The sequence below is a fragment of the Epinephelus lanceolatus genome, chromosome 14, assembly GCF_041903045.1.
Source record: "Epinephelus lanceolatus isolate andai-2023 chromosome 14, ASM4190304v1, whole genome shotgun sequence".
Lineage (NCBI taxonomy): Eukaryota > Metazoa > Chordata > Actinopteri > Perciformes > Serranidae > Epinephelus > Epinephelus lanceolatus.
Window position 1 is genome coordinate 20,613,201 of NC_135747.1, and position 24,869 is coordinate 20,638,069.

A 24,869-nucleotide genomic window follows, 5' to 3' on the forward strand; every position below is an offset into this window, starting at 1 on the left:
CGATGGCAGATTGTAAAGATAAACCACTGTAAGCTGCAGTGGCGTTTTTCTCTTATTAATGTGGAGGACACAGGAGCTGTCAGTGCTGTTGTTCCGCTGCTGGTGAAATAGTAATGAGTGTGTATAACAGAGCTGAGCCAGTGTGGTTTACAGCTCTGTTGCACTTGGAGGTGAGGCCAGGGCACATGGAGCACTGACTGGCTGTGCATCATGTCTGTGTGCCGGTGATGGAGACAGAGCAGGAGGCTTCGGTCACCGCTGGAGAAAAGCTTATTGAGAGTCTGAGGTCAGACTCTTTATTTATGTTTTTGGTTTCGGCAATGTATAAAGAAGTTTATTTTGACCACCTTTGACGTCTATAAATTGAGTAAGGACGTCAATATCTGATTATAGCTGTAATTCAGAACAGAGGCTTGAAATAAGTAAATGTAAAACATAATGGTTTGGATTCAAAATGTCCAGGTTATAATTTGTGGACAACTGATGGATGTAAGTAACGTCTAGATCGACTTAGAATTATAATGTGAAGTCTAAATATTATCAGAATGATGATAGATGTGATACCGATCTGTCAGACACATTTGTTGCCTTTCTTTGTTTTATTTTATTGTAGATTGAATATTTTGGGTTTAGCAATGTTGGTCCGACAAAACAAGAAGCTGGTAGATGCCAGACGGACGCTGAGAAAGTGTGGATTTCAGTGTCAAGTTGAATTTGAGGTGATTGCTGTGTTTCACTTAAACGTTGAGCATTAAGCCTTAAACATCTGTCACCATCCGTTAATGATGTGTCCTCAACTTCACTTTGCTTGAAATGGATTCTGAAATACTTGACAAAAATATCCTTATTTTCTATATGACTAATTTACTTTAGTTACTTTAAAATCTTAAAGGGAGATTGGTAGTTTGATTGCATACACTTTCTAGTAGGAATACAACCATAATATATCCTTGTCAAAGATGTAGCCGACTATTTAACTATGACTTTATTTATCTTGTTGCTTGACAAAATCATGAGTGGCTACTGATTGGTGATCATTAAAGACGTTGCCTGTGGCAAAGTCATAGGGCATAACAAGCAATGGCATGCCACTGAGAATAACACTGACTTGGACACTGCAAATTAACACAGTTTGAAGCAATCAGAAACACAGCACAGCATCACCTCAAGTTGTCAGGCAGGTGGCTCGTCCATGTTCTTCCAGCAAAAGTAAATGTGGCAGATGGTCAGCGCAGCAGAGGTGTGTCGAGAGAGCCTGAGAGGCCATGAGGGTTTTGTTTACTCGTTATCACAAAATAACTGTTTGTAATCTTGGTGTAGGGAGCTTTGCTTTCATTTCATGATTGCTTGTAGTCCTATTGACATCATTAATCAACAGACGTGTTGTACTGAAAGGCCGTTTCTACCTGAGGAAGCCGTAATCAAGGTGGAAAATGAGTGCGCTCAGATTTCAGCTGCCGTGCTTGCCGCTTCCCAAAGTTATTTGAAACTTTTAATTAAAGTTAAATGAATTTAAATCTTTGTTGCATAATTGAAGCATGGAAGGAGTACAATAAGAGAAGGGCATTTAGTTTTGAAATTAAAGCCAGCTCTCTTACAGCCATGAATCACAACTCCCATAGGTTTTTTTATGTAGTACTGAAAATGAGCAGGGTGGCTGGACTTATCCATATTTTCTATAATGTTAAAATGTCGAATGTTAATATTAAACGTGGCCAGAGTTTCAAATAATGAGGTTAATATATTTTAAAGAAGTCCCTGTGAACAAACCCTCAGGTTCTGGACAATTTCGAACTGTTTCTTCTACTTTAGAGACAAGCTGAAGTCAACTCGTGATGGATTTCTTTAAATGGTCATCTACTCTAGGCAACTGCAAGTTTTTACATTACATAGACAGCTACATAAAACTAGATGCTAACATCAGTGAGACCTGTAATCTTGATTGCTGATGTTATTAATTTCTCCCCAGTTTTGTATCATATTCGTGCCAGAATATGTTTGGTTGTGAAGATTTTGGAAGCTTTTATTACTGGTTTTTAATGGTTGAAAGTGCCGCTGTACTCTGTTACAGTCATTCCCCCAAATGCAGTGATGGTACGGAGACATTGACAGTGCAGATAGGAAAGACCTGGAAACGCTGACCAATCAGAGCAGCCTGGGCTTGTTTCAGGCAGAGAGTGAAAACAGGTGTTTCAGCACAGACAGTATAGAGAAATAAAGGGTTTCTTTGCCGACGACAGCCTTGATCGGAGCCATAATTTTTTCGTGTCGACCCATTCTCGTAAACATGATATCTCAAGAACACATTGAGGGAATTTCTTCAAATTTGGCGCAAACGTCCACTTGGACTGAAGGATGAACTGATTAGATTTTGGTGTTCAAAGGCCAAAGGTCAATGTCACTGTGTCGTCATTATGTTCTGCAAAAATACTTTTCTGGCCACGATTCAACCCCTTACTCAGAAACTGAATTAGTGACACTAATCTTCGGTGCCCACTCTGGAACTGTGCTGATTGTAGAGATCTTCTGTGCTGCCGAGTGGAAGATGTGTGTGAAGCATCCATGTTTTAGAACATGTAGCTTCTTTGCAGCGATATCTACATTTGAAGCATTGTGTACTGTCATGGCTACATATCAGTCTGGACAGACACGGATGTAAACTGCAACTGCAACTTGACCGATTTGCAAGGGCATACAACTACAAGGCAGTAATTCTAGTTTGACCATTAAAGCACAGACGCATGTTCCAGTAGAAACACAAAATACAAGTATGAACCTGAAAATTAGCATTATACATCACCTTTAAACTAAACGCAGTCAATATTTTTTCAAGGCTACCACTAGGGTAGCATTTTTAAGTTAACTACAGTACATATTTAAAACACTGGAGAGCTTCTTTAGCTTTGTGTAGCTAATTTTAAACAATACTGCAAACAAAAACATTGTAAAAAAAAAAACAATAAATACATAATGTTATATCACTGCTTGAGACTTGTTACCTCCTTTGGATCTCTTATTCCCATTTCCTTAAAGTGTATCATGACACCTGAATTTGCTCTCTCGGCTTTAAAAGTGTTTAATATCTATTGAAGAATACTTAGTCGGGGGCGTTTCTGGCTTGTTTTCATAATATAGGCCTAGTGTGGCTTTGCTTGTTTCCACATGAGCACACAGGCTTATGATCTGCTGACCTTTGGAGTTTCAGCTATAGAGCCGAGCTAGATGTTCTCACTAAGCAAACAGATCAAGTATTTAGATTCCCTGCTCCTATGGATTCCTAATGTTTCTCTCTGTCTCTCTTTCTTTGCCAATATTTAACCAGAGCTATATTTTTGGGAATTCCCCTGCTGTGTTTTTGTGTACGCAGTGTTTACAGGAGTGTGTCTTCAGGCACATGGCGAGAATAGCAATTTCGGCTTACGCCCACTCATGTTCTTCTCGGGGCCCGCAGAATGCTTGACATTGTGTTAATTTTGGACTTCGCATCACAAAAGGTGTAGTTTTCACAGATCCAACAATCTGCCAAACACACTTACCAGTCCCTAACGTCGGTCCCATTAGAGCCACCATCCGCGGCCATCTGCACCGTGACTCATCTGACTGTCATTTCACGCCATTTATAGGCCGTGTTTGGAAGTCTCCCCCTCAGCCTCGCCCCGGGATACCAGACCTCCTCCTCTGGCAGTGTCCCCTTTTGGGGTGTGGCCTGAGGATGGAGATTTGACAATGCTGCTCCAATCTCCCAACCCCCCACCCACCACACATCATTACATTTCTACTACTCCCTCTCAATCTTCATCTTCCCAAGAGGTTTGGGCCTCTAACGAGAGGATGGGGTGGAGCATCTGTTCCCCGAGCCTTTCCTTTCACTCGCAGGCCCTCCCTCTCAATCAGTCTCTTTTGATATACCCCCTCTGGCCGCAGTCAGTCTCAATCTCTGCCATCACCACTCACAAACACACACTACAGACACACACAGCACTGCTACCTCCTTCCGTCTGAGCTGCACTCCCTTTTTCTCTCCAGTCTTTTGATTATCTGGTGACTCAACCATTCAGTCAATTTCTTAATGTCACCCTGAAACTGTTGAGGATGGCGATACCTTTGTTAGCTCTCCAATTGTGCATTGTAGACTCATGCATCTTCGCAATACCAGTGCTCGGTCTGTACAAGGATGTCACTCATGCATATGAATCTTTCTAATGTACGTCTGTACATAATAGTCACATGTTTATGTTTGCCTTGTTCAGCTTTCTTGTCCTTGTTTTTCCACTGTGTATGCACATTAAGAGCAACTATGACACCAAAGCCACATTCCTTTTATGTGCACACACCTACTTGGCCATTAAAACTGATTCTCATTAACCTTTTATCCCTACTCTGTGTGTTTGTTTATGCAGGTGAGAAGCAAGACGGAGCCAAACGTGAGCCCAGACCACACTCAGCAAACCTGTGAGATGCTCAGAAACCACCCGACAGGTCAGTGCGTGCACACCTGCACTCAAATGCACAAATGTGCTGAGACGCTAAATGGCTGAATGAAGTGGTTTTACTTCAGCATATTGTGAGAGACATTGAATGACCTTTCGGGGAGAGAAAAGAGCGGTTCTTCTGACATTCTGGATCTGACCTTTTTGATTTTTTTCTCCCACTGTCATAGTCCTTCAGCCCCTGAAGCTTGAACTTTCTTATTCCTCCTGAGTATGGACTCCTGTTAGTTGGTTTGATTTGACATTTGAGTGCTCTGTTGGCATCATGAGAAGTTTGGCAAACTGGCAAAACTCAGCTGATATTAGCATGTCACTTATAAACATGGAGAACACATATGATCAACTTTGGTTTTCGTGCTCTGTAGAAACACTGAATACAGACATCTGTCAGTTTGCAGTCGAATACGTCTTAGCTTGTTAAGAGAAAACACAGCTGTGCAGAGCATTTGCACCCTGTGGTGAAAATGTAGGTTAATCATAATAACTTGATGACAACACTCACATATCCAGAGCTTATTTGACAACAGGAGCAGGTCTGGACTGTGTGTGTGCCTGTATGTGTGAAATGTTTTGTCACAAATGGATAGCCCGTGCTAGCATACCAGATACAGTGTGCAATCATATGTGGGATGTCGATAGAATTAGCATGGAGTGTGCCGGGTACTGATTTTGTACAAAGGGATTTTCCTCTTGTGCAGAAACAGTCTGTCCTACTTACAGAGACGCCACTGCAGCCTAACCTGCTGTTCCCAGCTGGTGCTGCTTTGAAATACATCCCCCCCCTCCTCCTTCTCTTCTCCTCTCCTCTTCATCTCCCTTTACTCCTCCTCTCTGAGGCTGTGCAGAAGGCTCCACCCCTCCTCCCCCCCTCCTCTGCTCTTTGAGCCGCGTCCTCTCTGCGTCAGACAGCTCCATTCATGAAAAGTGTGACGTGAGCAGGTCTTCAGCGACCCGGTGACGCTGCCAGCCACCCACTCACATCCCAGGTGCTGTGGGAGTTAGAGGAATGTCCGCCACTCTCCAGCCTCTGTCTCCCTCTATCCCTGCTTTTCTTGCTTTTTTTTCCATCTTGACCGTCAGCTCAGCCTTTTCTCTCCCGGCTTTTTTTTTTCTCCCATCCCTGCCTCAGAGCTGAGAGAGGACCATGAATCTGAGCTCTGTCTGCTGTGAGTAATCTGCTGATGCTGTGTCTTTGCCATTTGTCTGAATGGAAGCGGTGTGATGTGGAGGTACTTGTCCTCCTTGTAAATTTGTCTTAAATATTGTTTGCTTTGATTGCACTTGCGTGTGCAAAGGGACATTCACGTGTGTACATGTGCGCTGTTTGTATGTGGATCAGCTGTGTCAGTGTTTGTTCAGCAGCAGTGCTGCAGGAGTGTGTTGAGCGGTTGTGCGCCGGTGCGTGCAGGAGCTATTTTAGGCTCAGCTGTGATGCTGCTGCTGCTTTTTGATGCAGTACTTCTCTGTGCCCTCTGAAGGACAGGTTCACATGTAGGTAAAGGTAGAAACCAGCAGAATCTCATCCCCCCATCTCTTCATGGAGCAGCCAGATGATACTCAGAGGCATTATAACGCTGGTGGTTATAGATGATAGACTTTTCTGGGACACACGTGTATTGCGTACAGCCATGGGCATTTTAGTATGTGCACATAAACAAATCACTTTTCCATATTTTGTCTTAGTTAAGTCTGCCTCTCTCTTTGCCCATGTCCCCCCACGGCTTTGACTTTTCTCCCCCACTTTGCATCTACGTCCATCTCTCCATTTTACTCAGCTTGACAGCACGAACGTTCTGTGTATGCCCACCTCTGTCCTCTGCTGCTAAGCATGTTTATGTAACTGCACAGGATGAGTAGCCGGCAGCCGGGCTTTAGAGGAGAGGAGGAGGAGGAGGAGGAGGGGAGCGCTCCATCCATTCTCCACAGAGCGTTTAAAATAATGGCTATATATTCATATCCATGAGGAGTTTGCCATATGGATTTTATTTCCAGAGTGCCTAACTTGGGGTGCTGATTTAATATTAACACATAGCTGAGGTGCTTGTTGCAGGAATAGCATGAACCCTGGAGCTAATAGAAGCACTAATGTGTATTGATTTCCTGGCTTTCTGCTGTGGTATAGACTGTCTTTAGGAAGAAGGACATGTAGTACAACATCCACTTCCTGTTGTTAAACTCACATGCTCCAGTTTTGTTTCTCGACGTGCAGCTTTGTGTATTTTCATATTGCGACCATTAAAAACGGTGTCAGTCACAGCCAGTCTCCTGCAATATGTTTGTCTGTTGTGTCACTTTTTGTGTGTCTGCCTCTCTCCTCGGCCCTTGTTGTTGGCGGGCCAGGCACGCCGTCCCTATTAAAAGAGCACAAGGGGGATTGTTGTGGCAGCAGCTGCTCTGGTGTGCAGCGTTGTTGAGTGTTTGTGTGTGTGTGTTTGTCTGTGTCTCTCTATGCATGTGTGTGTGCTGCTGTCTCCTGGCCGTGCAGGGCAGACAGGCCCAGTTCACATGGAGCCGGCTCCTCTTGTGTCCTTTGTTGTCGCTCTGGGAGTCTTTCCCATTGGAGCGCGGTCGGTACAGTATCACGCCGCAAGCAGCCACAGCAGCAGGAGCAGAAAAGCAGTTTCTCTTTCTCCTTTTTCGTCCGTCTCTCATTCATTTTTCTCCGCTCTCACTCTTTTTCAGTTTACAGCCACGAATTTTCCCCCCTATCTCCCCTCATTCATAACCCTCCATGTCCTTTTCTGTCTCCCTAATCTGCTTTTCTTCCTCTACTTTTCTCTAAGCCATTCTCTCCCTCCACTGTCTCCTTGGCCCCACCGTCCCTTTCTGTCTGTTTACATTCATCATCTATCCGGACGGATCTGGCCAGCATTCATAAACAGAGCTCTGTAAAGCTTTATCGTTAAGCATCGCTGGGAACAAAGAGTCTGCTTGACTGAAAAGGCCAATATTGAAGCAGTGCGAGCTTTTCAGAGCAGAGTATGCGTGATAGTTGCAGATTTTAGGAGGCTGTGTGTCCTGGTTGCAGTGCTGGCTGCAGCCTCACTGAGAGGCTGGGAGAATGAAGCTGGAGGGGAGAGTGTGTGACGTGTCGATGGCGCACACTCTTTTCTTCAGTTATTTATTTTCTCCGATTCTGGCTGGTACCGGCTGAGGCTATTTGAGGCACAAGTTATGTGTGTGTTTGTTGTGCTAATGATTCACAGCCATGTTTACCCTGAATTTTGGTGTATCTCTCTCGAATGTGTCGGTCAGCTGGATTCTGTTTGTTGAACTCACTGACAGAACTAGGAACATACACAGTCAGACACTGATGTATTGGACTTCTGAAGAAGCTGTTTTGCTTTTACACTTTCATCCTCCTGTCAGTCAACTCTTTGGTAGTTTCATTCACACACCTGACTGCCCTCCTCTTCTCCCTTAAATCCATCCATTCACAACATATTCCAGATGATCCCACCTGGCACTTTCCCAGAGGCCTCAGTAGGGCAGCTTTGACCTTGTTCCTGTTTGCCCCAGCAACACCAGTCAAACCCCGAGCAGGCAGGGATTATTGCTCTGTGGCCTGCTTTCCCCTCCAGCCACCACCAGGTATTTAAGTCAGCTCAGGTGAGTCACCAGAGGGAATCAGAATATGAAGAAAAAAAGGATTACTGGGAAATGTCAGCCATGTGACGGCAGATGCCTGAACGCTGTGCCAAAATTTGTTTATTTTCCCCTCCACCGCTGTGCCCACACCAACAGCAGATTATTACTTTCACCCACCTACAGCAGGCTGTCCAATCCCCTCTGGCAGGACTCGCGGCCATGGTAGCGAGGGAAAGCTGATTTAGACATCGGCCCACATCCTGACAATCAAATCAGGACTGGGCAGCTCTGCTGGCAGAGTCGTGTTTCCGAGGTCTCTGTATTTGATGCTTGTGTCGCTAAATATGTTATAATTCTGCGTCTGCTTCCAGCGACAAAGAAATCCATCAGCAGTATGTTTCCAGATTCCGGTTTTAGGACATTGTTTACTCACATGCACCGGCCGTGAAAGTCCATAGTCTGCATTGACAAAAGAAACACGTACAAATACCAGAGTTCAGCTGTTCAACTGTGACCCAGACTATCAGACGGTCACATGCGTAGTTCAGACCACAGAGACTCCTGAGCTACTGATTGTAAGAGACTCTTGTATTTGTCCAGCCTATTTTGTTTTTACACTCCCAACTTTTCCTTTTATTGGTTACTTGAGGTGCTCAGTGGAGACGAGCGCTGCTTTTACCGTCCTTTCTTTGTTTGTTTTAAGAGATGAGGTCAAGAGGGACAGAAACAGTCTGGAGCAGGTGTTAATCTTTCCTCGTTCAGTATCTGTGAAAAGGTTTGACTCAGTCAGATTTATTATAAATCTGCTGGACAGGTGTTGGTGGCTCGTGAGGCTTAGATTTGTAGGGCTGTCCCGAATACCATTTTTTGGTCTCTGGAGCTTCAGTAGTAATCAGCAGCAGATATTCAAAGCTTCAGCTGGGGTGCTAAATATGACTCAGAGAGGACTCAGCCAAACGTTTCACTGTTTGTTGTGTTTTATAATCATGAGGGGTTTGGTTGAACGAGGTCCTATCAATACACTTTTTGTGACCTAATAACAGCTCATGACAATTACTCTTATCATGGGAAAGTTATAGATCTACATAAATGCTCATAATAGGGATTTGTGCCCAGATTTGTGCCCATCTTCTCTTGAGGTGAAGAGCTATAACGTGTAATTTGTTGTTCAAGAAAAGCCTAATATATTCTGATAAATGGTTTGCCCACTTTTCAATTAAAAAATAATCAAGAACATTATGTTTCTGTCCTTTAAAAGCAACATCATTCTGCTTTCCCTGTTTGACAGGCTTAGTGGATTCAAAAGCAACCTCCAGGTTTTTGGCCTCTCCAAACCTGAGTGTTGGATGAGAGTGAGTGTGACTGGTAGCAGAAGGTCAGGATGGATGCTGTGTTGACATGGTAACGTGTGAATGATGAGGTGGGATAGCGGCTAAATTGGTTCTTTGTTGGTGGCGCAGCTGTCACCTAAAGGGAGGTTCCCCCTATGGGGCCCAGCAGGGCTTCCCTTAATGAGGAGCAGAGTGATGGAGACACAGATGACGGTGCTGCTGCTGCTACTGCTACTGATGCCGCTGTATTGTGTGTATGCAAAGTGCACCTCCTGTGTGTGTGTTAAAGGTCTGTCTGCTGCTGCGTTAATATACTGTGGAAAGATGCGGCTGCTTTTGTGAAGCTGCGGTACGGTGAAACACAGTCTAAACAACCGTGTTGTTGTTTGCTGAGTGCCACAAAAATACGACCTTCTCATGTGGATTGCTGGGAGTAGTGGGATTATTGGATCCTGCTGGACACGCCTCGGGAGTCCATGTGTGTGTGCATGTGTGGTCTCTGAATCTGATCCCCCTGCATCGCCAGCTGCCATGTACACACACACGGACACAAATACACTCATATACAGTAAAGTGTGTTACAGTAACTATCACTGAGGCCTTTCTCTGCTTGCACTGCTCCACATCTATAAGTGTGTTCATGTACTAAAGATATACTAACCATGATGCATTGTGCTATTGGCCATTGACATCAGGTCGCCTTTAGAGAGGCAAGAAATGAAAGGAAATGTTTAGAGGATATATGGAGGGGGAGGGCTGAATAGGGTCTGTGTTTGTACAAGCTTGTCTCTAGAGCCCTGTAGAGGGATTAAAGGATCAGCCCCTGATAATTTCTCTCCCTCTTTCGCTCTCTCTGTCCCTCTTTCTTCTTTTCATCCACTCCGCTGAGCATCTGCATTGTTTCCTTCTCTAAAGCAATATGTACTTTATTCAAACATGTAACAAAAAAAAATAAAAAATAACATCAGAGCGACGGTTAGTGTGTCTTTTTGCCCAGTCACGCTCACTTTTGGAAAGTCCTGTAAATAAATGACTGTGTAAATGAAACCCTGGTCCCTTCTCGATGAGGCGCAGACATTATTCATGGGATTCTCTGCACATAGAGATCTTCCATTAGCGATTAATGGGAGAGAGCGATAGGTCTGTTTCCTTTTCTTGGCATCAGATGAAGATGCATAGACTCAGTCCTGATTCAGCCTCTTAGGAAAGAGGAAAAAGACTGGGCTGAAGGAGTACAAAGGGTGAAAATTAAAAGAGGCTGATTGGCATCAGGTTTGCCGTCAGACTGCGCTCTCTAGTCATTATTTTGGCAATATAACTGTGTAGTTTTAGTTGGGTTACAGGAGTTACTGTGCGTGCAGGCTCGTGTCTTCACGTGCATGTTTCTGTCCAGCTGACCACATCCACCCACTGTGGTCCACGTCAGAAGCCCAGCTCCGAGAATCGTCTGTGGGGTGGAATTACAGCACGGGCCTCTACTCGCACAGCTCGATTGTCTCGGCTGTGGAAGGGACGGATTTATTGGATACCTGAGAGAGCATTCTCTCCTTCCCCTGCACTCTCAGCAACCTGCTTAGAGACAGGCCTGCATTATAGATGAGCTTCTGGCAGCCACTACACTCTCACAGCACTCAGGTTACCCCCAGTAGATACACACAGATACAGTACATGCATTCGCACAAACATGTAAGCGGCATCTGCATGGACCAGCGGACCAGGACGCATATCGTGTAACTGTGAGGATCTCCACTTTGAGTCCCGTCTGGAACTTTTAATCCCCTTCTTCGGTTTTATTGTCAAGTATCCAAAAAAGGCAGTGTGCCAAATGACAAATGCATTTTTAAACACACACATGTTGGGCTCTGAAATTCAGGCTTGGTGTTGTAGCTTTACGGCATTTCAGCAACAAAGTTATCTGCATCAGAGGGATCAGAGGACTTTGTTGTACTTTGACCTGTGCCAAGAGGAAGAGCTGTGAATTCATGCCAGTGTTCCCTGCAGAGGTCGCAGAGGGCAACATAAACGAAGTGTGTTTCAGTTGGACTCCATGACTGTCCTGTACCCTTTAGGAAACCTCCACGTAACACAGAGCCAGCTCACTGCTCTGCCTTTCTGTCTCCTCCCTCCTGGACTTTGATCTCCTGCTCCTGACTGTACACACTGTACAGCCTCTCACTACTTCCCTCTCCTTGTGTCCCTCGCTCTCTGTTTTCTACTGCCCCCTCAAACTCGATTGGATTTCTGAGGGCATGTTCTTCTGAGTTTAAAGGGGGGCATGAGTCACTTATAAAGCAATTGATTGACTGCTTTGTGCCGCTTTTTTGCCAAGATTTGGAAAATGAGCGCAGTCAGACTGTGGATAAGTGGCCATCTGTTTGTCTGAAAACACAGTGTATGCTACAGTTGCAACAAATTAAAACCCCCATGTGTAGGATTTGAACATTTCTGACTTTGGCAGCTCCCAGTGGTGGTGTTGAAAAGGACACTGTGGCACACCAGACACAAAGAAACAGCTACTTCAGACCTAGCCTATTTTATTTTGTTTTTATTTATACAATTGTCATATTTTTCTATAAACAACAACATTTGCCATCACAATAATTTGATGTAAGATAACACAATCATTCAAGATGCTACATACAACAGCTTTAAACTACACAGTAGCAAGCAAGGTTTACGCTAGACTTTTATTTTGATGGCCAATATGGCTTTTAATATTCCAGAATTCCAGCCATATAAAACAACTACTGAACATGTGTTTTAAACAGTGATATATCAGCTTACATTTAAATGGCAGTACAGCATGTCATAACAAATAATTTGAAAACAAGCTAGGTTCATTGAAGAAGCAGCATCTCTTTGAGGTCACACAATATTAGGCGATTTAATGTGCTTTAAATTAATTTATTTATTTGGCATATTTCCCACTGGACATTTTGGCCATGGATATTTTCATGTGCTGGACAACTCCACGTTATACCAGCAAAAAGCCAACATATGCCAGCTGATGTTAAACCTGGTAGCAAGTTTGGTAGAGTGGCAGTTCAGCAGTTTTCTTAAAGCTACAGTTGGTAACTTGTATAAAATATTTTTATCATATTTTCTGAAACTGTCACTATATCTTTACAGTAGTACATGAGACAGATCTTTAAAAAAAATAATACTTCTCTTCTAGTATTGCTTTTGATGGCATTTGCAAGAATCCGCTGCACATGAACGAAAACAGCCAAACAGAGCTGAGGAGTCTGTAACGCAGCTGTCAATCACGCCAATCACTGCTCCTGAACTGTGGTCTAACTTGTCAAACTAGGTTGCACTGATCACATATGAATTAAGATTGTTTTATAATCTATTTCTTGCATCAGATATTTACAGAAACTTTTTTAGTGTACTGTTAGCTGTAAAATGAGAATGTTTTCTCTGGCTGGTGAGCGGTGCTGAGTTTTGGCTCAGCTGTTTTTAACATGGCAGTTTCAGCAAATATTACAAAAAGATAATTTTATAAAAGTTACAAACTACAGGGTTAACTACATCTATGATACAAAGCATAGCATTTTTGGTTAACATTCTTCATTGTGAGGCACAGGATATTCAAGCATGAATACCCCCCTAAAACAAAATCCAAAATGTTATACACTTATGTTTCATTCGCTTATGAAAACTGTGAGATGCTATTAATAGCACAGACAAGGTAGTAGGTGGACCTGAGTTGAGATTAGTATGTTGCACCGTATTATCCTTGTTTATCCTCGTTTATTCTTTAAGCTGTTAAATTCTCTACAGCTGTGAATATATATTTGCACTGAGCTCATTTGTCATGTTTGAGAAATGTGTGTTTTTTGCCTCAGGCTTTGGTGACAACTAGGTTTGGACTATAATTTAACATGTATGTTCAGATGATTTCAACTGATTGAGATTTGCCATACTGTGGAAACCAGCCTTTTAATAGAATCTGGGTGCATTTGGCCATTGTAGGCGATGTTACAAAACAAAGAGCAGCTCTTATTAAAATTATGATTGAATTTTTCATCAGTGTTATAATTTTGTGATGATTTTTTTTTTTTTTTTTTGGTTTTTAATCTGGATGTGATGTCTATAAACAGTTATTTATTATTTTTTATGAAAAAAGCTCTATATATTAATATATATACACTAATATGCAGGTTAAGATGGTATTGATTTTACTCCTGTTGATTAGCTGACTGAAATGAAATAGTATGTTTGCTGTGCGGCTGGCTCTGGGCCTGTGGTGGCTACGACCGGCCCTGCTGGTTAAGCAGCGAGAATGGGCTGTGTGTGCCAGATGTTTTGCTCTCAGCGGTCCTAATACACAGCAAGACTTTTAATCCCTGCTATACTGTTACTGCTTCACAGAGAACATAGTAAAGCCCCAGTGTGTGTGTGTGTGTGTGTGTGTGTGTGTGTGTGTGATTGGTTTAACTGTTTCCCAGAAAGTTCCCAGAATTGCATTATTTGTGCCCTGCAATGTCTTTCATCTAGCAACTCTGTCTCTTATGCACTTATTTAAAGTCTGTGTGATATTACTGACCTCCTGCGCCCTGCAGTGTTTGCACTCCATAGTTTAAAATAATCATCATTAACGTAAGCTCTCTCAACCCCCGATCTATGAGAGGAAATGAGAGGATTTTTTTTGTGGAAGTAATAGGGCCCCATGGCAACGATTCTAATCATGTTTATGTTGTATCAGAGGTGTCTACAATCATCCAAATGGATTTAACTCGCTTTTTATTTTAATCTGCATTTCGTTTTACATGGACTTTATGATTTAGATAACCTGTCTCTCTTTTTTGCTCTGTCTCCCTGTCCTCGCTGTGCAGGTGATTTTCAGCACTCAAACAAACCAGTGTGTTAGGACGTGCCCCACTCATCGCCACTGGGTAGCCCATGCACATGCACGACACCATGGGTAGCTCCCCCGAGGTGCTCTCGTGGACCTCCTGCCCCAGTCTGCTAGTGGGCAAGCTGAAGGAGGAGCTCAAGCTCACTGTGGTTGGGGACGGCATGAAGAAATCAAACTCGCCCAACTCCCAACATCAGCCTCCTCAGGCACCTCCATCCACCTTACCTCCTCAGATTATCACAGACCTGGCCCCGCCGACACACCTGCCCGTTCCCCTGCAGACACTGCAGATGCCCGGCCAGGATGAGGACTCAATGCTCGGGGGTGTGAGTCCCCCAAACACAGCCTTGAGCGTGGACTCGACACGGAGCGAGGGTGGGCACTTTGACAACAGCGTGCTCCAGCTGCAGGAGCAGGACCACGAGGAAGCCGTTTCGCCAGCCTCCTGTGAGCATGGTGGTTGTGGCAGCGGGATGGAGGAGCAGATGGGAGAAGGGGACTGTCCCATTGATCACAGTGGAGAGGGAAGGCAAAGCCATCCCCATCACCCTGATGACATCAAGCTGCACTTTCACAGAGCGGGGCCTGGGTCGGGTGGGTTCCTAGAAGGGCTGTTTGGCTGCCTTCGGCCTGTGTGGAACATCATAGGGAAGACGTACTCAACAGAATACAAGCTACAACAGCAAGGTCAGTTCTGGGTTTTATCTTTCTGCATGGTATCAGTTTAAGAAACTTAATTCATTGTGTTTAAATCAAATCTTCCTGTAAGGCTTCTGAAGAAAAAAACAAGCTTCACATTCCCTCCCGTTTCTCCTCATGTAGTCTGAAACTATTATTGAATAGCTGCCCCCAGCTTCACCATATTGCTGTTGTGGGTGAAGCTGTGCAGCTGTCAGTTTCAATTGAGGTCATGGTTAAGGTAGACTCACATTGCTGCAGGGCTGCCTGCACAGGCCGGACACACAGGCTGCAGGATACGAGTTGAGGTCAGACAGAACTGGGCTGGGTCTTGTGGTTGGTCAGCTAATGTCCAAATGTAATGTGCTGCAGATTTCAGCAGCAAAGCTTCTCCTCTACGCTAGTTTCAAACCACATAACGAGGATGGAACAGCATATGACTCACTGTTTGAACATCCAAGACAGTTATAGCAGTTGTGCACAGGGCGTTATTTTTGCCCTGTATGGATAGAAAATATGAAATGGAGTGTGAACCACGTTGGGTGTGTTTTTCTTGTGCTGTAACTCTTGAGATGCTGGGTTTAGATGAGGAGAGTTGTCACAGACTTAAAGTACATGAGTATTTTGAAAGTGATTGTGTTTTTTCCTCAAGATTGATTGACAATTTCTATTTTATTTTCACTTCTTGTGATCACTGTGAGGTTGCCAGACAACCAGCAGAGACTCCAGGAACACAACCAGCACATAACCCCCCCCAAAATGGCTTATTGTCATTTTTACACTTTGGTTTTTAAACAGATTAAACAAATAAGATATAAAATGTTAATTTGTGAGCTTTAGCTGTGCTAGTGGAAGGATTTTGTTACCGTTTGACGTAGCCAGGCCCACTGTGTTTCCCCTTGTTTCCAGAGTGGTATCAAGCTACGCATTAAACTCTCTGCAAGAAAGTGACCAAGTTTATTCCTCAAAATGTTTAACTGTTCCTTGAAAGAGTAACTATGACAGCACACAGAGCATAGATGGACAAACAACACTAAAGACCAAAAATAGACAATCACATACAGTTTAAAAAGTCCCAATGTATTGCTTTTATTTTGAATAAATGTAATATACTTGTTTCCAGACATGTGGGAGGTTCCATTTGAGGAGATTTCAGAGTTGCAGTGGCTGGGCAGCGGAGCACAGGGCGCTGTCTTCTTGGGCAAGTTCCGCTCCGAGGAGGTGGCCATCAAGAAGGTGCGCGAGCAGAAGGAGACGGACATCAAACACCTACGAAAACTCAAGCACCCAAATATCATCAGCTTCAAGTAAGTCAACAGCCACTTGAGCTGGTGGAGCTCTCATAGTGTCCAAATGTGCATTCATGTATGAAGATTTGTCATGTTCTATAAATGTGTTTCCTGGGCTTTGTCCATCGTAGGGGTGTGTGCACCCAGGCGCCTTGTTACTGCATCATCATGGAGTACTGTGCCCAGGGCCAGCTGTATGAGGTGCTGAGGGCGGGGAGGAAAGTAACCCCCAGGATGCTGGTGGATTGGGCCTCAGGCATCGCCAGTGGCATGAACTACCTACACCTGCACAAGATCATCCACAGAGATCTCAAGTCTCCCAAGTGAGTTTCCACTTTCCCTGGTATTATAAGTTTTATAGCAGCAAAATTAATACTTCCTCCTGATCTGCAAATTAGCACAGTATGTTTTCTCGGTTTGTCACTGTAATGCAGCAGCCCACGGGTGCTGCGGTCACGTTCTTAAAGCTGATCAGCCTTGTTTAACATTTCTTAGCCCACAGCAACAACAACAATTCATCCTTTCAGCGCTGAGTAGTCTGACATTAACTCAAATGCCATTCTCAGAATTAATAAAAGCGAGCTGCCTTGACATGAGAATAAGACACAGTGTCCTGTCTCATCCCGCTCCTCCTGTCTCTTCCTCTGCACACTGTAGCCCTGTTTCTCTAATCAACATCATCATGCTGCGGCAGCGCCAAACACTGTATTAGTCAGCAGAATGATGGTAGGCTGAATGTGCTGGAAAGGTCAGTCTCATTCGGCTAATGGGGTGTTTCAGATGCAGAAATGTGCTTGTGTAATGGTCGAAGATTGAAATGCTACACACAGAAAGTCATACCCCTCTAAAGCCACTGGGAATTTGGCTTGAAAACGTTAAAATGCACATATGATGTCAAAGTTCAGTGTCTCGTTAATCAGCAGAAAACAAACATTCATAACCATTACAAAACCTGGTTTAAAAAAAACTAATTTTGCTGTGTAGACCATTTCTCAAGACTGTGTAGGCAAAGCAGAACATGTTTTGATTGATATCCCCATGTGAGCCACATCACAGTAGCATTAATCAATCAATCAATCAATTTTATTTATAAAGCCCAATATCACAAATCACAATTTGCCTCACAGGGCTTTACAGCATACGACATCCCTCTGTCCTTAGGACCCTCACAGCGGATAAGGAAAAACTCCCCAAAAAAACCCTTTAACGGGGGAAAAAAAGGGTAGAAACCTCAGGAAGAGCAACTGAGGAGGAATCCCTCTTCCAGGACGGACAGACGAGCAATAGGTAGAAATGTTGGCTACACAAACCAGGGTTAAATGTTACCAGCATCCAAAAGTTAGATAACCTTAAATATAGTCTAATAATATGCTAATAAGTCAGTTACAGTTAACATATAGCTTAACTTTATCTATGTTTAGCAAGTAACACATCAATGTCAATGGTAGGACATTAGGGACATGTGATGTTTGAAGAGGGAGAGACTGGAATAGAGATGCAGCCATTTTACAAAAACAAGAGTTACGTGTGTAACTATAGTTCTATGAATCCTGGATGACCGCCAGAGCATTAAGTCACTCAGAATCAATTCAGTCAAAGATTCTGCAGGAACAGATCCTCTGACGACACCGGAAGATATAGCCTGTCCAGGGTCATCAGGGGGTCACAGGTGACTTTGTTGGTATAGCTACTCGACCTGCGCGTGCGCGAGACGGAGACATTCAGTACTTATGCAGCGCTTGTGGCGGTCAGGAAGGATGAAATAGTACCATCTGGCTTTCTGGGTGGAATTATTGAACTGGTCTTAGGTGAAATATGTTCTGCATATGTGGGAGTTTTTGTGGACAATTACACCAAGGCTCACCAAAAACGCAGCCAGCTGTTTCTGCAAGTCCACCGCAGTTGAAAAATAAAAGAATGACACGTTGTCATTCAATGGTCCAATCCAAATTTGGATTGAAACTAACTTCTCATACTATTTAGATGTTCACTATTATGTACATAAGACCCTAAATTACATAGTTAGAGGGCTCCTGTGGGTTTTAGTTTCCGGTGACTTTAAACCCAGTGGAAATGTCAGAGGAAAAACTTGGCGTCCGTCTGAATGGTATAACCCAGGTCATCTGACCTGGATTAATGTCAGTCTGACACTGCTTGGCTTCAAAATGAAAGGGTGAACATGTTCGCTAATACCTCTTGAATTACTGTACAATTGATACAGATAGGACTACTGTAAACTTGTAGGAGAGACAGTCTGCTTTGGTCCTTTTAATCAGACACTCTGACCTCGCTAACACGTCTGTGTGTTTTCTGTTTGTGTGTGTTTGCAGTGTTTTGGTCACCCACAACGACACTGTGAAAATCTCCGACTTTGGAACGTCCAAAGAGCTCAGTGACAAAAGTACAAAGATGTCATTTGCGGGTACGGTGGCCTGGATGGCCCCAGAAGTGATAAGAAATGAGCCTGTGTCTGAAAAAGTAGATATCTGGTGAGTACAACAGTGAAATATTAAAAACACTGGGGCAGTATTCAACTGTTACAGTATATATCTTAAATAAGTCATGTGTTTATGTTGCTGTAGTGAGACCTGACTCTCTTTGTCTGTGTGTTCCAGGTCATTTGGAGTTGTGTTGTGGGAACTTCTGACCGGAGAGATTCCCTACAAAGACGTGGACTCCTCGGCCATCATTTGGGGTGTTGGCAGCAACAGTCTTCACCTTCCTGTCCCCTCCACCTGCCCGGACGGCTTCAAAATCCTCATGAAACAAACATGGTGAGTGTGGATTGTACATTTTGTTTAACAGCATCTTTGTACATTACATGTTAAAGTAATGCTCTTGCTAGTTACTGTTCTCACTGATTCTCGTTTTCCTGTTATTTGCTGATTCCAGGCAAGGCAAGCCCCGGAATAGGCCTTCGTTTCGTCAGATCCTCCTACACCTTGACATTGCCTCTGCTGATGTCCTAGGAGCTCCTCAGGAGACCTACTTCAAGTCTCAGGTCAGCATTATAACGGCAAAACACAATAACCTTCATTTTGTTTAAGTCAAAGGACTCTATACACTTATTTTCTTAAGATAAGTTGCACCAACAACAAGTGTAGTACAGAATTGTTAGACAGTATTTACTTGTTCTAGAAAATGTTGTTCTCTTTTGTGTCTGAGAGTGAATGGTCAGCTCTTTGACTGTGTCCGTTGACATTACAGGCAGAATGGAGGGAGGAAGTGAAGAAACATTTTGAGAAGATCAAAAGTGAAGGCACCTGTATCCACAGGCTGGACGAGGAGCTGATCCGACGCAGGCGGGATGAACTCAGGTGTGTAAGAAAGGAGAGCCAGGAGAAGACATGACACTTACAGGCACTCCAATTTCTTAAAGCAGACTTTTGAAAGTGAATATTTGTTTGCATTTCCCAAACTCTCTCAGGCATGCACTGGACATCCGGGAGCACTATGAGAGGAAGCTGGAGAGAGCCAACAACCTATACATGGAGCTCAGTGCCATCATGCTGCAGCTGGAGGTCCGAGAGAAGGAACTAATGAAGTATGTAAATAATTATCACAGTAGTTCTCAGCTAGCCTGCTCCTTTCCTCATTATCAGACCTTACTTGGGTGTACACAACTATTTCCTCTTTATAAAAAGCATTTCCAGTAATGAAATCCCATATTTGAAATTCTTACAATGACCTGGCAAGACAACTGACCGTATATTCAACTAGTGAGAAAGAAAGTCATTGTTTGGGGTTGGTTTGTAGTCACTAGAACAATAGGGCGTTTCTGAGTCACATCTGAAACAATTCTCACTTTTTTCCCACATTTCCTCCTGAACTTCTTAGGCATTGACTTGTTTTTGCTCGAGAATGACTCAAAAAAGAGACTCTTTCCACCCTTGATGTGCTGCCAGTTCTTTGACCTATTTATTCACATGTCAGGATTTCCCTCCTCTTTTGAATAATTCCAGTGGATGTTGCCTCGTGTGTTTACTAAGAAATTAAAATAGAAAGCCAAATTGTTAAATAGGTCAAGTAAAAAGTACACAATCAGCCTCCGTTTCAGATACATTAATATAGATTTGTACCCCTTGATTTCTTTTAGATTTTGGAGTAATGATCGACAACTCTGCAGAACTGAATATGAATGCTGTTCACCATCTGATAACTCCAAATGTCTTCTTCCATCCCTGTAGGAGAGAGCAGGCAGTGGAGAAGAAATATCCCGGTACCTATAAGCGGCACCTGGTCAGACCCATCGTCAGGTCCAACGCTGTAGAGAAGCTCATCAAGAAGAAAGGAAGCATGTCCCACAAACCTGGGATGCCCACTGCTAAAAGGTCTGAATCGAAGCAAATAGAAAAGCCAGTTGTAAAAGCAAAGACTGTTTCAGTTGCTACACATCCATTAGAATTTTCAGGATATGGGATTAGCTTGGAAATGTAGCCATTAAATAAATGGAAACATCAGTAACGCTTTAATTTAAGTGCAAGTATAAGATTTCATTTGCTAAGTGTATTGTTTTTATATTATTTAATTGACGGGGCGCCAAGTAGCTCACCTTGTAGAGCAGGCACCCCATGTACAAAGGGTACATCCTTGCTGCAACAGCTATAGGTTCAGTTCTGACCTGGTGCATGTCATCCTCTCTCTCTCCCCCTGTCACGCTAACAATTTTGGATGCAGCTTGTATGTTCCTGTCATTGGGTAGACTTAATTCATTTTGCTACATTATGTAAATGTTGCCAATTGCATGTCTTTCAGGCCAGACTTGCTCCGTTCTGATGGCATCCCCAGCCTCGACCCTCTCCCCTCGCCCTCGCCTCTATCAGCCAGCCCGAAGATCTCCACGCCTCCTGGCAAAGCCCGCTACCGAAGCAAGCCTCGTCACCGCCGAGCCAACAGCAAAGGAAGCCACAGCGAGTTCCCCGGGGTGCTGAAGCCTCTTGCTGGAGCACCAGAGGATGCCCAGTCGCTCCAGGAGCAGCCGTTCCTCCATCACCACCACCACCACCCGCCCCCCGAGGGGCCCTTCCTCCTCTTGAAGGGCCGCGAGGAGGCCGTTGTCAACTGTGCCAACAACCTGCGCTACTTTGGCCCCGCTGCTGCCCTCCGTAGCCCTCAGACAGACCACCTGCAGCGGCGTGTTTCTGGCTCTAGCCCTGACCTTATATCAACTGCTGTGGATGCGGACACACGACAGCGGACTTCATCCACCAGCTCCAATCCTGTTTCAGGTGCTGGTTCTTTGTGTCCCTGTTGCCAGGCTCACCCGTTCCCTGGCTGTCTACACTGTCAGGAGACCCCTCCTGCATCAAACCACCCAGAGTTGCCCCACTATTCCCTGCTCAACACCCAGGAAAGCTCCCCATCCTCTTTAGGGGCTCCCAGCAAAGATCCCACCTCAGACGGGGAAGTCACAAAGAAGGCTGAGCCACAGGAACAAGAAGCGTCCCAACGCACTCACAACCTCCTCACTGCTCTGCCCCGCACTCTCAGACCTCTCAGGAAGGTGAGCAAAGCTGGTAGCCTTGCATCGGTGAGTCTGTAGTGTATTTGTAGTAAGAAAACTGAAAGCTGATGGATTAACAGCTGTAATTGCATTTCTTACAGGCTGGCGATGAGTCATCTGAAGAGGAGGAGGGGGAGGTTGATAGTGAAGTGGAGTTTCCAAGGAGACAGAGGTAAAATACAGTTGGTCATTGAGTTTGCCACCTTGATCATCACTGCGTCGGTTACATCATGCGGTGCAGCAAAAGAAAATTACAGACATTCACCACATCATAACCAAAATAATCATAACTGACATCTCAAATACACTGAAATAGGTATGAACCAGTCTGAAAGGTAACTACTGGACGAAAACAGCACTGATGTTTTTTTTCTTCCTCTGCTTCCTTACAGACCTCATCGCTGTATGAGCAGCTTCCAGTCCTACTCCACCTTCAGTTCAGAGAACCTGTCAGTGTCTGATGGAGAGGAGGGAAACACCAGCGACCACTCCCACAGCGGGCCCCTGGAGAGGCTGAGCGCCAGTCAGGAGGAACACCTGGATGAGCTACTGTCGCACACACCCGACATCCCCATTGACATCTCCACCCAGTCAGACGGCCTCTCTGACAAGGAGTGTGCCGTCCGTAGGGTGAAGACCCAGATCTCACTGGGGAAACTGTGCTCCGACGAACACAGCTACGAGGTCAGTACTGTGGATGTGTGTGGTCACTACGGAAGCCCTTAGAGGTCGGAGCTAAATTGTTTTCTCTCCTGTGTTAATGACTTAAAGATAGGTGAAAAAAGAAAAGAAAGAAAGAATTCATGTTGTCTTCCAGGTGAGTTTGAATTCTTTATGCACTCTAAACACAAGGAACATATGTTTGTGTTAGCAGGTTATGTAGACTAGATTCTTGCCAACGCTCCAGATTTTCCCTCAAGACTCATTGCCCTCTTGCGGTTTCTTCTGGAGGTCACAGTTCCTACGTATTTCCCTGGAGTTGTGACAAATTGTCACACCTTTTTTTTCTCTTTGTTATCATAAAGTGTTTTTCTGGCACTGTACAGCATGTATATATAAGCCCTAGGATTCTAAAAGTGTACTGTTTCCTCCCAGTTGGTGCTTCCACACTCCTTCCCCAACCCAAGAAATACCTATAGGGCCTGCATGAGTCTTGTGCAGTTGCCAGTGGACACCTCATCTCTGTGCTAATGGTGTAACGAATGCATACGTTCGGCGGGACGCTCTAGTGGGGGTTTGAGGTATGCCTTTGGGTTGGGGATTGAACCTTGCTTGCCCTCGCCCGCCATGGCTTGGTACCCAGCTGTCTTTCAGAGACCATGAGCATCTCATTCAGCCTTGATTAGGCATCCAGGACCCAGGGGTGTTCGGGTCAGGGAGAGCAGCCGGCTGTGGGTCCCTGGTGCGAGCCTGGCCTCACTCTTTCCCCCTGGTACTCTGCTGGGGCACCAGGGATATGAACCAAAAACTAAACCATATTAAAGTATCTCACATAAAAATGTTAGAAAAAGTTAGAATGCAGAAAACAAAGTCTCTGAAACTTAAAATTTTGACCCCCAGACCTCCCACTTTGGTTTCAAAGCCCCAAATCCTCTCTATTTTGAGCTTTTAAATTGTTAAGTTTGGTCACATAACATCACTGTCAAACACAAATATGTACCTTGTGTGTAGAGTTGTGATTATCCTCAACAGCTCAATTATCCTGCCAAAAGAAAAAATACCTGCAAAAACCTTTTTTCACCTGTTCTTAAGTCATAATCACATGAGAGAAAACAATTTAGATTAGACAGGATCACCACTTTTTCCTTACTTGGCTGTCAGGGCTTCTGTAGATCCCATCATGTTAGCTATGGAATTGTAGCCATGCTAGTGACAATTAAATAATAAAATCGATATTGTAAAGCAGCTGCCTGACACTGAATCGGTATTTTCTTTCTCATTTTTCTCCCAGAATCCACTGCAGTTTGGGGACTCAGACTGTGATTCATCAGAAGCAGAGTGCTCCGATGCTACCATTAGAAACAACAAAGTCGGGGCTCCCTCCTCGTGGTGAAACCCGCCCCAGGGCTCGGTTCTGTTTTTGCCTGGAGGCCATTGTGTCCCACTCTGCCCTGCAGAAAATACAGCAATAAGAGGACGACATTGTAAACATAGCTCCTTATAGCAAAGCCCCATGCAATCTCTCCCAGAACCTCCCCCCCAGAACAAACCTTCCCTTCATGAAACCCCCCCATTCCCCCCCTCATCTCTAGCACAGCATCCAGGCAACCCATGGCAGGGATTCCCTTTTCAATGATACTGTACAGTAGATAGTGTAACATTCATAATTTATTTTTGTCTGAGTTTTGAAGGAAAATTCAGGACATCTGTAAATTCTCTGATCTGAACAGAGAAAAAAACTGACATTTTGAAACTGAGCATGGGCTAAGTGTGTGTGATGATTATGACGATGAGAAGGAGGATGTGTTGAAGCGCTGATGCATCAGTGTGGAGTTACATCGCTGCGATTGTCGGTCTCAGGTGACTGACGCAGACAAAGGAGCGTCACTACAAGCCTATCATCGCCCTCAGCATATTACTGTTTTAGATGGAAATCCCCAACCAACAAGGACCCCCTCTTACTGACGTAAGATCAACCTGCTTTCTCATAGTTTACAGTGCAGAGCCCCAGTCCCCTGCCTCTCCCACTCCCATCCCGTCCCCACCACGGAGAGTGGGGAACAGGGAGCTCATGAAAAACAGTGTGAACACCAGCATGAACAACCTGCCTCGCAACCGGACTCCCTCCCTCCTTAGAAACCACCACGTGTCTAAGTCAGTCATCGGGAACCCAGCTAAACTGTCCAAGCATGCCGGTGCAGCGTTGCAGAAAAAATGCAAACGCTGCCAGAAGACTGCATGAAGTGGACAAGCTAGCAGAGCAACAGAGATGAAGAGTCGTCTGAGAGCTGAGGAGAAGACAAAACAAACAAAAATAACAGACTCTTCCTCTGTAACCCAGCTCATCCTTCTCTGAGACACGCCAACGTCATTGTCATCATCAATCAGATGTCATGACCAGAGTCGTTTAGGGAGTTGTCAGTGAGTGTGTGTGAGTGTGAGTGTGTGTGTGTGTGTGTGTGTGTGTGT

At 44.4% G+C, this 24,869-nt stretch overlaps 1 protein-coding gene across 3 annotated transcripts in view; it reads left to right on the forward strand.

Moving 5' to 3' along the window:
• map3k13 (mitogen-activated protein kinase kinase kinase 13) overlaps window positions 1-24,529 on the forward strand; it is a 38,210-nt gene extending 13,681 nt beyond the window's left edge. For 2 of the 3 annotated variants that reach the window (XM_033617737.2, XM_033617738.2), the window contains exons 2-15: window positions 4,401-4,479; window positions 14,248-14,957; window positions 16,072-16,255; window positions 16,369-16,560; window positions 18,568-18,726; window positions 18,853-19,011; window positions 19,130-19,238; window positions 19,445-19,554; window positions 19,665-19,781; window positions 20,425-20,568; window positions 20,993-21,740; window positions 21,842-21,912; window positions 22,133-22,424; window positions 23,692-24,529. In XM_033617737.2, the coding sequence (XP_033473628.1) occupies window positions 14,315-14,957; window positions 16,072-16,255; window positions 16,369-16,560; window positions 18,568-18,726; window positions 18,853-19,011; window positions 19,130-19,238; window positions 19,445-19,554; window positions 19,665-19,781; window positions 20,425-20,568; window positions 20,993-21,740; window positions 21,842-21,912; window positions 22,133-22,424; window positions 23,692-23,793 (3,030 nt within the window). In that variant the 5' untranslated portion in view covers window positions 4,401-4,479; window positions 14,248-14,314 and the 3' untranslated portion in view covers window positions 23,794-24,529. Of the gene's footprint in view, window positions 1-4,400; window positions 4,480-5,463; window positions 5,657-14,247; window positions 14,958-16,071; window positions 16,256-16,368; window positions 16,561-18,567; window positions 18,727-18,852; window positions 19,012-19,129; window positions 19,239-19,444; window positions 19,555-19,664; window positions 19,782-20,424; window positions 20,569-20,992; window positions 21,741-21,841; window positions 21,913-22,132; window positions 22,425-23,691 lie in introns of those variants that run through there. The other variant, XM_033617739.2, reaches the window with a different exon arrangement.
• The last annotated feature ends 340 nt before the right edge of the window (window positions 24,530-24,869 follow it).